Raw genomic sequence first — 15297 nt, 5'->3', positions numbered from 1 at the left:
GAGTACAGAGTTGGTAGATATGTTCCCTGCCCACAGCGAGCTTACATTGTCTTATACTCTCCCAATCTCCCATTAGTTATTTATTTTAATGTCTGTTTTTCCCTTTAAACTGTGAGCTCTCTGAGGGTGGGGAAAGTGTCTACCAGATCTGATGTACTGTACTCTCCAAAGTGCCTTATACAGTGCTCAGCACACAGTAAGTTCTCAGTAAATACCATTTATTGATCAAATGCCCAGAAAAGGAAACATTCATACCTAATATAGATTGCAAATTTCTAACTATCATCCACCTATCTTTGGAGTTATCATCTATAATTAATCTCACATCACTATTTTTAAATTTACAGAAGCATTCAATCAATTCATCCACTCACAAGTATTTATTGAATACTGATTTGTGCTGATTTTTCTAACTCTATGCCATGTCATGGAATTTGCTTGTTTAACCTAGAAGCTTAAAAAGCTTAGAATTGAATCTTTTCTGGGCAAGAGTCTCATGAGGGACAGGAACCAATCAATTAGATTATCTTCTGAGTGGTTAGCACTCTGCTTAGCACCCAGTAAGTGCTTAATAAATATCATCGTTACAATATTCAACTGTCCATCTGCTTTCATTCATGCAGTAGTATGGACTGTTCTCCTAGGACAGAGGGTTACATTATTGCAGAACCCTGTATTAAGGAAAAATAGTGTTTTAGTACCTACCATGAGGATAGGGAATGTGCCTGTTTATTGTTATTTTCTACTTTCCTAAGCACTGAGTACAGTTCTATGCTCACACTAAGTGCTCAATAAATATGAATAAATGAATGAATGATATTATTCACATGCACACAGAAACAATTGCTTTTTTTTGTCCTTTCATGCTACATCTATACTGGCTCACACTGTCAGAAGAAAGTGCACTGATTCTGCCATTTAGACATTTAGCCTAACTTAGTTACAGTTGTGTTCTATGCTCACACTAAGTGCTCAATAAATATGACAGTAAATGAATGATATTATTCACATGCACACACAAACAATTGCTTTTTTAAATCACGTCATGCTGCAGCTATACTGGCTCACACAGTCAGAAGAAAGTGCACTAATTCTGCCATTTAGACGTTTAGCCCAACTAAATGCAGTTGCAGTTGTGAGAGCAGAGGATGCACCAAGAATCCATGGTGTGCAGAGCATTGCATTAAGCGTCTGCAGTGTAAGGAGCTCTCAACTACGAACCTTTGGGAACATAATACAAGTCAGGTTTTCTCCTCCACCTAATGGAGTTTCAGACATATACACATTGTATATGTACAATTCTGTAGATGAATGCAGGAATGTTAATTCAGATTTGATGGCCCTCTTTGATTTGGGGCTGGGTCAAAACAACACTGGATGGGGGGTAATTTTGGGTTTCACAGAGAAAAGAGCCTAGACAGACTCTCTCCAGACTGTAGGCTCTTTGTGGGCACGGTACATGCCTACTAATTCCATAATATTGTACTCTCCCAAGCCCTTAGTACAGTGCTCTGCACACAATAAGTGCTCAATAAATATCACTGATGATGAAATGAGTCAGGTCTTACCTGTCCCACATGTTACACTGCAATCTGTCCAGCTTCCATATTGCCAAAAGTACTCTGGCTTCTCAATGTCGTTTTCATGGCTGTCTTTCCGAATTGTGTACTCATATTTTATCCCGGGGTTATTCACCTGAAAGAGAAGCTGCAAGACAAAAGATATGTGCTCATTTTAAACTCTACCATAACTTTGGATGAATAGTACACATGGGCTGGCTTCCATTTCTTCCCTTGCTATTTTGACCAGATTTCAATCAACCCAACAATTGTATTTACTGAGCACCTAATATGTGCAGGACACTATGCTAAACACTTATGAGACTATAGCAGAGAGGTAAGAAACATCACTGTGGCCCTCAAGGAGTTTACAATCTAGCTGAGCTTACAGGAAATTACAGAATAAACCACAGACATTTAATAAACCTGAGCTTCCTTGCTATTACCTTCTGACTAGGCCTTAATTAGTGTTTTGAGTATTTGTTACAGGCAGGCCATTTTCATCACCAACATTCAATTAGGTTTTAATCTCTTATTCAGGTATCTGTTGGGGAGTGGGGTGTGATTAGAAGAGGAAGGAAGGGGTCATTGACAAATTGTGGATGGGCCCACACAAAATTTTGGAAATCGTGAGAACTATTCAGCAATGCTGATCCATAGTCTCTGCTTTTGCCTCACACTAGGTGACTCAAAATAGAGAGATATATATAATGTCCTAAACACTTTCCCCACAAGCTGATTAGAACTCACTTCCATCTCTTTTTCCACTGGGACCAAATCCAAAGAACATATTAACTAGCTTCCCTTCCACAGACTCACGAAGGCCTCCAACATTATATGCATGCCTGATTTTTTGCCACTCAATACGGAACAATGACAACAACAAAATCAGGTTGCCTCAATACTTGGGCCCCATTTCTGGCTGTAGGACAGGAAATTAGCTTGTCTCCCTTTGAAAATTTTCGGGCATCCTCTGGACTGTGAGCCCATTGTTGGGAAGGGATTGTCTCTAATGTACTGTACTTTCCAAGCGCTTAGTACAGTGCTCTGCCTAGAGTAAGCACTCAGTAAATACGATTGAAATACAATTGAAAGAATCCCTCCAAGAGTCAGGGAGGAAACCCAAGCACTCTTGGGTAGGAGCCCTGCAGCTCTGGGCTTCGAGACTGTGAGGCCGTTGTTGGGTAGGGACCGTCTCTATATGTTGCCAACTTGTACTTCCCAAGCGCTTAGTACAGTGCTCTGCACACAGTAAGTGCTCAATAAATACGATTGAATGAATAAATGAATGACTCTTGGGTGGAAGATTTAATCCTAGGGAAGGCTCTCCAATGGAAAATCCTGGGTCCATACTCCTTCACTAGAAGATTTAACCCACATTAGCCTTTGCACTCTGGTTTGAACAAAAGAGAAAACATTGGGTAAAAAAAATGTAAATGGCACTTCAATAAATGAGGTAATCATACGGTAACCAAAGATCCTCCTAGACAGAATGATATATGAGGAAATATTTGGGGCTAGCAATCTGATGGAAAAATGAGGGACTCAATCAATCAATCAATCAATCAATCGTATTTATTGAGCGCTTACTATGTGCAGAGCACTGTACTAAGCGCTTGGGAAGTACAAATTGGCATCACATAGAGACAGTCCCTACCCAACAGTGGGCTCACAGTCTAAAAGGGGGAGACAGAGAACAGAACCAAACATACCAACAAAATAAAATAAGTAGGATAGAAATGTACAAGTAAAATAAATAAATAAATAGATAAATAGAGTAATAAATATGTACAACCATATATACATATATACAGGTGCTGTGGGGAAGGGAAGGAGGTAAGACGGGAGGATGGAGAGGGGGACGAGGGGGAGAGGAAAGAAGGGGCTCAGTCTGGGAAGGCCTCCTGGAGGAGGTGAGCTCTCAGCAGGGCCTTGAAGGGAGGAAGAGAGCTAGCTTGGCGGATGGGCAGAGGGAGGGCATTCCAGGCCCGGGGGATGACGTGGGCTGGGGGTCGATGGCGGGACAGGCGAGAGCGAGGTACAGTGAGGAGATTAGTGGTGGAGGAGCGGAGGGTGCGGGCTGGGCAGTAGAAGGAGAGAAGGGAGGTGAGGTAGGAGGGGGCGAGGTGATGGACAGCCTTGAAGCCCAGGGTGAGGAGTTTCTGCTTGATGCGCAGATTGATCGGTAGCCATTGGAGGTTTTTGAGGAGGGGAGTAATATGTCCAGAGCGTTTCTGGACAAAGATAATCTGGGCAGCAGCATGAAGTATGGATTGAAGTGGAGAGAGACACGAGGATGGGAGATCAGAGAGAAGGCTAGTGCAGTAGTCCAGACGGGATAGGATGAGAGCTTGAATTAGCAGGGTAGCGGTTTGGATGGAGAGGAAAGGGCGGATCTTGGCAATGTTGCGGAGCTGAGACCGGCAGGTTTTGGTGACGGCTTGGATGTGAGGGGTGAATGAGAGAGCGGAGTCGAGGATGACACCAAGGTTGCGGGCTTGTGAGACGGGAAGGATGGTAGTGCCGTCAACAGAGATGGGAAAGTCAGGGAGAGGACAAGGTTTGGGAGGGAAGACAAGGAGCTCAGTCTTCGACATGTTGAGCTTTAGGTGGCGGGCGGACATCCAGATGGAGATGTCCTGAAGGCAGGAGGAGATGCGAGCCTGGAGGGAGGGGGAGAGAGCAGGGGCAGAGATGTAGATCTGGGTGTCATCAGCGTAGAGGTGATAGTTGAAGCCGTGGGAGCGAATGAGGTCACCAAGGGAGTGAGTGTAGATTGAGAACAGAAGGGGACCAAGCACTGAACCTTGGGGAACTCCCACAGTAAGAGGATGGGAGGGGGAGGAGGAGCCTGCAAAAGAGACTGAGAAAGAACGACCGGAGAGATAAGAGGAGAACCAGGAGAGGACGGAGTCTGTGAAGCCAAGGTCAGATAACGTGTTGAGGAGAAGGGGGTGGTCCACAGTGTCAAAGGCAGCTGAGAGGTCGAGGAGGATTAGGACAGAGTATGAGCCGTTGGATTTGGCAAGCAGGAGGTCATTGGTGACCTTTGAGAGCGCAGTTTCCGTGGAATGAAGGGGACGGAAGCCAGACTGGAGGGGGTCGAGGAGAGAGTTGTTGTTGAGGAATTCTAGGCAGCGCGTGTAGACAACTCGTTCAAGGAGTTTGGAAAGGAATGGTAGGAGGGATATGGGACGATAACTAGAAGGTGAGGTGGGGTCAAGAGAGGGTTTTTTTAGGATGGGAGAGACATGGGCATGTTTGAAGGCAGAGGGGAAGGAACCAGTGGAGAGTGAGCGGTTGAAGATGGAAGTTAAGGAGGGGAGAAGGGATGGAGCGAGAGATTTCATAAGATGAGAGGGAATGGGGTCAGAAGCACAGGTGGCCGGAGTAGCACTTGAGAGGAGGAAGGAGAGTTCCTCTGAGGATACCGCTGGGAAGGATGGGAGAGTAGCAGAGAGTGTTGAGAGCCGGGGGGTTGGAGAAAGGGGGGAAGAGACTTTGGGGAGGTCGGACCTGATGGATTTAATTTTGTTAATGAAGTAGGAGGCCAGATCGTTGGGGGTGAGGGAAGGAGGAGGGGGAGGAACCGGGGGCCTGAGAAGGGAGTTGAATGTACGGAAGAGCTGGCGGGGGTGATGGGCATGGGTGTCAATAAGGGAGGAGAAATAGTTTTGTCCTCAGATGGACAAGTCTTTGGATTTGGATTTAATCTTTGGATTAAAAGTGATTTGGGGCTGAGGGGGAAGAGGAAACAAGATACACAATAAAGGGACCAGCTGCAGCTTTGCATAATGGCTGCCCCTGGGTCTTCCTTAAACAGCAGGAGGAGCACAGATTTCTCTGCATTATGAACACACAAGAAAGCAGCTGATATGGTGATGAAACCTGGCTGTATGGAAACTGGAAGAGTAAAGATTTCAGAGGTGGAAGATAACTTCTTGGTGGGCAGAACTAAGGTTCTAAAATGATTTCAGAACAAAGAGGAGCAATTTAAGATGGAGCATTGTGGTACGAATAGTATGACTCAAACAGCAGAGGAAACGCATGACAGCTCATTTCAATGACTCATTTGGGAGCCAGGTTGATATTTCCAATACCCTATGAGAGTTGGATTCCCTTTTCTTTTGCCCAGCCCAAAAACTAATCTCATTTAACTATTCACTAAGGAGAGAACAAGACAAAATGGTTATAAGCTGCATCATGAAGACCTTAGATTAGCTATAAGGAAGCAAGTCTTCACTGAGGCTTGCTAGGCCCCAGAATGGGAAAGGAAAGATGAATTCTGGACAGATGTAAAATGAGGGTAGATTCACACAGATCAAGTGTGATGATAATAATAACAATAATAATGGCATTTGTTAAGCACTTACTATGTGCAAAGCACTGTTCTAAGCGCTGCGGGGATACAAGGTGATCAGGTTGTCCCACGTGGGGCTCATAGTCTTAATCCCCATTTTACAGATGAGGTAATTGAGGCTCAGAGAAGTTAAGTGACTTGCCCAAGGTCACACAGCAGACATGTGAGCCTGTTTTTGGGTAGAGACCGTCTTTATGTGTTGCCAACTTGTACTTCCCAAGCGCTAAGTACAGTGCTCTGCACGCAGTAAGCGCTCAATAAATACGATTGAATGAATGAATGTGGCGGAGCCAGGATTCGAACGCATGACCTCTGACTCCAAAGCCCGTGCTCTTTCCACTGAGCCACACTGCTTCTCAATCCTACCAGGTAGGATCCTATCTGGGGTCTCTGTCTGGCCCTGAACAGGTAACTGTGGGTCTGCAGATATTTGTCTAGGCCAATCACCCCCCCGAGTGGAAGAATAGTCACCCCAGAAACCCCATTCCCTTGCCTCTCCAACCTTTAGCTCTCTGAAGAGGCTGTGGCTGTTTGTAACTAAGGACTGTCTGTCTGGAGCAAAGAACTCCTACCGAGAACTGTTTGTTTGCTTATCTTATTACACATGTTTGGCTCTGTAATTTATATTTGCCATTCATTTTATTGCTCTTTATATCTGTCTACCATTGTGGAGCCCAGAGCAGAACAAGAACTGGGTATCATCTTATTACCCTGTATCTATGCCAGTGCTTAGTGCGCAGTAAGTGCTTAATGAATAGCATTATGATCGCTGTTCTCAAGACCCTTTGAGTTTCTTTCTTTCTTTACTTTCATTGTGGCTCCAAAGTGCCTAAGCACTCATTACAGAACTTTGCATATAGGAAGCACTCAATAAATACTCGAGAAACATCTTGGCCTAGTGGATAGTGCACAGACCTGGGTTCTAATCCCAGCTCTGCCACTTGTCTGCCGTGTGACCTTGGGTATCATTTAACTTTTCTGTGTCTCAGAAACTTCATCTGTAAAATAGGGATTGTAAGACTGTAAGCCCCATGTGGAACATGGATATTGTATCTACTCCAGCAACTGACAAATAGTAGGTGCTTAACCTATACCATAAAAATACTGTTGAATCAATCAGTGGTATTGAGCGCTTACTCTGTGCAAAGCACTGTACTCTGTGCTTGAGACAGTACAATATAACAGAGTTGGTAGACAAGTTCCATGCCCACAAGGAGCTTATTCAATGAAGGAATGATAGCATTTTATTCAAAGAGCCAAAAATGAAGAGAAATATGGAGCAACACCAGCTGGGGGATAGAAAGAAACTCTGGATCTTCCCAATACTTATGCTAACAAGGGCTCCCCTTGTCTGGGTGACAATGAAATATGAATTGGGGCTTATTTCACATGTAGATGGTGATGGGAAAACATTTAATCTGACCTAGTCCCTGCAGTTGACAACACGATCAAACCAAAATGATACGTGTCTTTGCTATGAGCTAGCTTAAAGGGTCAGGAGTTTCTCTTTTGTACAGCCAAAGCTAACAAGTTCCAGAGTTCAGTATCTAAAAAAGAAAAAAAAAAAGCTGTATTTTCCTTTCTGCTACCTCAGTTGAGAGGAGAATTCTCCGACTATTCTGTAAGTGTTAACCGTAAAAGTCAACTCCATGGTGGGGAAGAGCCTTGAGTCATTTTGAAATGACTCAAAACGGCGGCTTTCTAGGCTGTTGGCAAACCAAATAATAATGATGGCATTTGTTAAGCGCTTAGTGTGCGTAAAGCACTGTTCTAAGCGCGGGGGTGGGGGAGTGGTTATAAGGTGATCAGGTTGTCCCACATGGGGCTCACAGTCTTAATCCCCATTTCACAGATAAGGTAACAGGCTCGGAGAATTTAAGTGATTTGCCCAAGGTCACACAGCAGACATGTGGCTGAGCTAGGATTAGAACCCATGACCTCTGACTCCCAAGCCCGGGCTCTTTCCACTGAACCACGCTGCTTCTCTAATCTTCCCCCTGCTCGTCTCCTCTGAAATCCTTGCTGCCACCTTGGCACAATACTCAAAATGAAAAAAAATAGCAACCACGCCCACTCCAAAAGGCTCCAGATGAGACCTGGAAGTTCCCACCCAATTTCCGCCTTCACAATGGTTCTTCACACATTACCTGGAGCCACACTGACTCGTTGGTGGGGCCTGCTGCAATCAGATTTTCCAGGTCTCCTTTCCTGTCATATTGAAACACCGTCCCGGCAAGTTTATAGTCTCCATTCCACTGGATAATGAACCCCCCATTCAGGTAATACTTTTCTGGGTCTTCGCTCCTCACAGCCAGGAAATTTCCAGCTTCTTCTATTTCCTCAACTTTGATGCCCCTGGCTCCTTTTGGGATCAGCCCAATGTCCACATAACCTAGAGGGATGGAACAGATGAATAAAGAGAGGCCCCATTTTTACTGGCTGTTTCCTACATCTCAGAGGTCTCTCTGAAGACCCCTGTCTTCTGGCCCCTCAGCCCTAAAGGATGGAGAAGGGTAGCCATGGTGAATTTTCAGGACTCTTTACACACAGGACCAAGATTATGGCCTCCCTTGGAAAAACCTTCAATTGAGAGATTCTTTGCAACCTGATGAACCAGAAAAGCAGTGAGAAAAGATATGACTGATGAAAAACAAATATTGAAAAGTGGTACTATTACTGAATTCTTGTCATCATGAAACAGCATGGTCTAGTAGAAACAGTATGGTCCTGGGTGTCAGAGGACCTAGATCTTAATCCTGGCTTTGCCAATTGCTTGCTGTGTGACCCAAGGCAAGTCACTTAATCTCTCTGAGCCTCAGTTTCCTCAACTGTAAAATAAGGATTAAATCCTACACCCTCCTATTTATACTGTGAACCCCCTGTAGGAGAGGGGCTGTGTTCAACCTGATAAAACTTGTATTTACTCAGGCACTTAGAACAATGCTCGACACATAGTAAGTGCTTAACACATACTAATGATAATAATAGTAATAATAATAATAATAATTTTTAAAAATCCCCTACAACATCATGAGTTTCCTCAACATGGGCTCTGAAAATAGTCCTGGCCACCTTTTTGGCGGTGTGCTGCCCAATTCAAACCATTCTACCTTAGGCCTTGGACTAGCCATGGTTCAGCTGTAGTACTGGCCTAATGAAAAAGGCATGCACTGGGACTGAGGAGATCTGGGTTCTAATTTCAGCTCTGCCACTGGCCTGCTGGGTGATCTTAGGAAAGTTACACCTGTGCCTCAGGGGTAAAATACCTGCTCTCCCTACTTCTTTGACTATGAGACTTGCCTGGGATGGGCACTGTGTCCAAGCTCATTATCTTGATTCTACCCAGTACTTAGCACATAGCCCAAGTGCTACAAAGGGTGAGGGATGAGAAGCAGTGTGGCTCAGTGGAAAGAGCACGGGCTTCGGAGTCAGAGGTCATGGGATCAAATCACGGCTCTGCCAATTGTCAGCTGTGTGGTTTAGGGCAAGTCACTTAACTTCTCTGTGCCTCAGTTACCTCATCTGTAAAATGAGGATTAAGACTGTGAGCCCCGCGTGGGACAACCTGTTCACCTTGTAACCTCCCCAGCGCTTAGAACAGTGTTTTGCACATAGTAAGCGCTTAATAAATACCATCATTATTATTATTATTAATCTCAACTGATTGCAACCCTTCTAGACTGTGAGTTTGTTGTGGGCAAGAAAGTGTCTGTATGTTGTTATACTGTACCCTCCCAAGCACTTGGTACAGTGCTTTACCCACAGTAAGCACTCAATAAACATGATTGAATGAACAAATGAATCCCAAGGGCCGGCACCAGTTTAAACATGGTTGACTAAGTGCCCATTTTGGGTAGTTTACGTCATGTTGCCAGCTGGGACAGTCTCTCTCTGCCCTTCTATTACCTTTACATGTCCAGGGGTTTTCATTCATAGTTTTCTGCAGCTTGGGATTCACCCCCATGGCTGGCCCAAGTAAACAGGTTTATCTTGATATTTAAAGATTGGGTCCTAGCAAAAACCACACTAATACATTTTCCCCATGTCGCCCTCACCCTCCACTTATTTTACTTTACCAAACCCTTCACTCTGGGTGAAGATCCTCTTCACAGTCTGGCAGGCTGAACCATCCCCCAAACAGACTCCACAACCATCTTCTGTCGCATTGGAATCTATTTCATAATCACAGCCGACAATCTGAAAGAGAAGAGAATTTCAGGATCAGTGACTTGTTCATCGGATACTGTTCAAAGCCACTGACTTCATTTGTGTTTCAGTCCCACTATTTTTTTTTTGTCTTAAGCTGTCGAGTCGCCTCTGAACCATAGTGACGCCATGGACACATCTCTCCATCTGCAACTGTTCTGGTAGTGTATCCATAGAGTTTTCTTGGTAAAAATATGGAAGTGGTTTACCACTGCCTCCCTTTTTACAGGTCACATTTTCTAGGTATAAAGGGAAAGAGTAGTACTATTTCTCCAACACCTGTTTGCAAAAAAAGAACCAGGAAAGAAGTACATGGATGAGAGCTAGACATGGTCTCTGATGCCTAAGAATAAAGTGGAGCAGGAAGATGGCAACTGACAAATAAGTATAGGTGAAACAAAGATATGAGAGAAAAAGACGGTGACAAAAAAAATCTATAAGAGCTGTGGAGCTTCAGGATCTCACAGCTAAGTGCTCTGCACACAGTAAGCTCTCAATAAATATCATTGATTGATTATTGAGCCACAAAATTAAAATATCTACTCTCCTTTCCTTTAAGAATGGGAGCCCCAAATGGGAAAGGGACTGCATGTGAGATGACTATCTTATATCCTAATAATAATAATAATGGTATTTGTTAAGCACTTACTATGGTGCCAAGCACTATTCTAAGCACTGGGGTAGATACATGTGGGGCTCACACTTTTAATTTCCATTTTACCAATGAGGTAACTGAGGCACAGAGAAGTTAACTTCTGTGACTTGCCCAAGGTCACACAGTAGACAAGTGGTGGAGGCGGGATTAGAACCCATATACTAAGCCACGCTGCTTCTCTTATATTCAAGTGCTTAGAACAGTGCTTTGCACATAGTAAGCACTTAACAAATACCATCATTATTATTATACCTACCTCAGTAGGTAGAGTAGCATAGTAAGCAGCATAGTAAATATTAATATATGCCAAAACAAGTTAACCAGCAACTCATACCTGATTTGTTATGGCATTTACTAATTTCATGGCTGGAACAAATCAATCTGCATTGGAAAGAAACTTATCTTTTAATAAAAAGTAGGGCAAAAGTAGTTTCAATAAATCTGAGGAACTAAAATGTCAAGCTTTCAGAACTTCTATGAACAAGTCAAGTTTAAGTCTCGTATATTAGGATGACCTTTCTGCAGCATATTCCCTGGGACTTTGCATCCTGTCCTGATGTCATCCGGCCAAAGGTGTGCCTGCAACCTGATAAGACTCCTGCCTCATTAATAAGTGATTTAGAAATATCTTTCCAGGTTGAGGAGAGATTAAAAATTGGAGGAACATAGACTTTTCCCTGGGAGTGCAAAGGTTGGTGGCAGTCATGAGGGTGACAGTTATCTGGCTAATAGGAACGGCTATGACCTGACCCCAGAGGAAAATGAACTGTACACATGGTGGGCTAACAAGGTTCTTGTTCAACTCTCATTCAATGTGCTCCTACCACCTGCCATTACTGAGTAGGTTGAGAAAATCAAAATTAAGGTAGTCAGATGGCGGTATCTTCGACTATAAAAGATAATTCTAGGCGCTATATCTAAGCGCGTGAATGCATGTAATTACCCATCCACCTACTGGCATTTGAACCATATTGGACTAATGGAAACATTTTAGAGGGCCCATTCTGCGGGTGGGAGTGTGCGCTGTTCCCTTCATTTCAGGAGAGAGAATCTGGTAACTCAGTTATTTGGGGATTCTTCCTCTTTCAGGAACGTGATTTAAATGTTTAGTTTATAGGAACTAGAGAACTGTTTCGCTTGAAGCATATATTATGGAGATATCCCACCATTTTCCCAAGACCCACTCTTTCAGTCATTCAGACTCTGATTTCATTTCTCTTCCGGGTTGCCCTGTGGAGAATGACTGCTGTACCATTTTCCCTCCCATGGATTGAGCGAGCCAGGATTAAAGGAATTTCACTCACCATTTCACCACATCCTTCTCCTCTCCCATTACAACCCAGCCCACACACTGCACTCCTCCAGTATCAACCTACTCACTGTCATGCTTTCATCTCTCTCACAGTCTATCCCTTGCTCAGTTTCTCCCTCCCTCCCTACTGTCCTTATTTATAAAGACCTAATAAAATTACATTCCTCCAGGGAGCCTTCCCTGACTAATCTCTCACCCCCAACCAACGTCCCCCCAACATTTTCCTTAATACAACACCTATGCATTTGAGTCCATACCCATTATGCACTGAAGTACTCATTCCACCTCCCATCTCCACAGTATATATGTGTGTATCTTTATGCTTGTATGCTTCCCATACTTATAATTTGTTTTAAAGTGTCTCCCCTGTTAGTTATAAGCTCCTTGATAACGGGGATCACGCGTACTTATTCTCTGGTACTCTCCCAGGTACTTACTGAGCAGTTATTGAGTGCAGAGTACTGTACTACATTCAATCGTATTTATTGAGTGCTTACTGTGTGCAGAGCACTGTACTAAGCGCTTGGGAAGTACAAGTTGGCAACATATAGAGGCGGTCCCTACCCAACAACGGGCTCACAGTCTAGAAGGGGGAGACAGACAACAAAACATATAAACCAAATAAAATAAATAGAACAAATATGTACAAGTAAAATAGAGTAATATGTACAAACATATATACATATATATAGGCATATATATTCCCACCTTCTTAACAGATTTTCACTCTGATCCTACCTCACCCCAAAGTCATTCCACTGCCTTATGGTTGACCTCTTCCCCACACACTGCCCCATCATTTCCTCCCAACCCACTTATTTGAAAGGCTCTGTGCAGTTAGCCAGCTGAGTAGTGAGTAGCCTTCATGATCTCCATTAATAATAATAATAATAATAATAGCATTTATTCATTCATTCAATCGTATTTATTGAGCGCTTACTGTGTGCAGAGCAGTGTACTAAGTGCTTGGGAAGTACAAGTTGGCAACATATAGAGATGGTCCCTACCCAACAAAGGTATTTATTAAGGGCTTACTATGTGCAAAGCACTGTTCTAAGAGCTGGGGAGGTTACAAGGTGATCAGGTTGTCCCACGGGCAGCTCAGTCTTAATCCCCATTTTTACAGATGAGGTAACTGAGGCCCAGAGAAGTTAAATGACTTGCCCAAAGTCACACAGCTGACAATTGGCAGAGCTGGGATTTGAACCCATGACCTCTGACTCCAAAGCCCGTGCTCTTTCCACTGAGCCATGCTGCTTCTCCTAACCAAGAGAGTACTGAAGGCTGGAGAGCTGTGTGTGTGCCCATTAACTATCACTTATCACTATCTCTGAGGAAAAAAAATCACTAAAATCCCATTAACAATTATGGTTTTTTTAGGACCACAGTGACACACACCATTAACTAAATGAGGAGTTCTGTAACAGTGAAACTTGTTCTGCTGACTGCCTTAATGGTTTTTCAACTTTAGTGAAGAATCTGTCTAATATCTGTCTGGCAACCTGGAAGAGAAATGAAATCAGAGTCTGAATGACTGAAAGAGTAGGTCTTGGGAAAATGGTGGGATATCTCCTTGATACATCTGAACCACAGGCTTGTCTCCTGAAGCCCTCTTTGGTACATTTTGAGGTTCTCTCTCCATTAGTTTGTTCTTCAATCATTTTTATAAATTAATTTTCATTTTTTAACTGATGCAGGACTTTATAATTCCCATTTTTTTATTTGGCAGCAAACATCTGTGCACATTACACGGGGGCGGCTAAAACCTGGAGTAAGGTCCTAAACTAGAGTAACTGTAAGTTCGAGTTATATGTACCAATGGGATGACTGTAACCTGGATAATGTCCATACTGTGAAGTCACAAAAACACAAAAAAGAAAAACAAGGTACTCTGTGGTTCAGTAAAGCTGAGGCAGAAGCCGGGAAGTGTGGCCATATTACACTTTGATCGATAACATCTTCTTACCCCAGATCTACTTGTGCCAACATGGAGATTGTTCTATATCTAGAACAGATTTGATGGTGGGAAGAACAGTCCCTAATTCTTCCACTGTGTTATGTCCAAATCATGTAATAAAAAAACATGTTGTGGTATAACTGATTGAATCCGTCTTCCTGCACCTAGATTGGGAACACTTGTGAATCATGGACAATGTAATGATTGATTTATCTTCTATTTACCTCAGTTCAGCACTGGGCACACAGTAAATGTTCCACCCACTAATGATGATGATCATAATCATTTTGGTTAAGGTTCTTAGATAAGGGGATAATTATTTCTGTGACAGGCTCGCTAAAGTAAGTTGTCTTCTCTTCCTGACTTTTGTTCAGAGGAATGAAAATTTTCAGGGTGAATGAATTCTCCAAAGAGAAAAAAAAAAGAGAAAAAAATGACATTAACACTAAATAGCCTGAATAATTCTCATTTCTCTCACCTACCTCCAACCACTTCAGCCCCCTCTCACAGGCAGAATCCTGAAGGGACTCAGAGGACTGTTTTTACCAATACTGAATGGTTTTCTGCAAGTGGCCCCTGAAGGTTTAATGATTAAGATCATTTTAAGGAACTCACCACTGATTTCAGGCCAAATGGTGCATACACATTCATTTGGAAAATTTGACAATCTATATGGTATCCTCCCTACTACACTAAAGTCCTCCATCCACCTAAAACATGAGTTGGACAATAAAAACATCCCGTGTAAATTTCAAGGACTTGGTACATTGTTCACACAAGCAACTGCAGCTCTGTGTGGAATGAGATCTTGACAAAAACCAGAAAATCACTGACTGAAAACTCAATCGCAGACTAGCAGTGTTGTAAACTTCATTGTAAAAGGCAGATAAATGTTTGCCCTTCCTCAGCTCCCCCCTCTTAACTTTCCAACGTCAGCACTGTCTTCAAATACAAAGGACAATTCTATATCTTCATCCAAGTTAACATGCTTACTGTCTTGCTGTGATCACCAGTTTCTCTGGTGCCCACACTCAGGAGAGGGAGGAGGAAGCCAGGAGAGTCATTCTGTGATGCCCCTTCCATCTCTGAGGGATATGTAATTGCATAGCCAAGCCAATCAGAGAGAAGGAATCAGGTAGAAGTAGAGGGGCTGGGTAAATAATAATAATAATAATAATGGCATTTATTAAGCGCTTACTATGTGCAAAGCACTGTTCTAAGCACTGATAGGAAAGAACCACCTCAGCC

General features: G+C 43.2%; 1 protein-coding gene across 2 annotated transcripts in view; it reads right to left on the bottom strand.

Annotated features, from left to right (window-relative positions):
• ADAMTS12 (ADAM metallopeptidase with thrombospondin type 1 motif 12) overlaps positions 1-15297 on the bottom strand; it is a 345960-nt gene that overhangs the window by 86914 nt on the left and 243749 nt on the right. For both annotated transcript variants that reach the window (XM_038743882.1, XM_038743883.1), the window contains exons 14-16: positions 9996-10116; positions 8067-8311; positions 1569-1707 (exon numbers count right to left, since the gene is read on the bottom strand). In XM_038743882.1, the coding sequence (XP_038599810.1) occupies positions 1569-1707; positions 8067-8311; positions 9996-10116 (505 nt within the window). The remainder of the gene's footprint in view (positions 1-1568; positions 1708-8066; positions 8312-9995; positions 10117-15297) is intronic.

The sequence above is a fragment of the Tachyglossus aculeatus genome, chromosome 3, assembly GCF_015852505.1.
Source record: "Tachyglossus aculeatus isolate mTacAcu1 chromosome 3, mTacAcu1.pri, whole genome shotgun sequence".
Classification (NCBI taxonomy): Eukaryota; Metazoa; Chordata; class Mammalia; order Monotremata; family Tachyglossidae; genus Tachyglossus; species Tachyglossus aculeatus.
This window is presented reverse-complemented; position numbering and strand designations above follow the sequence as displayed.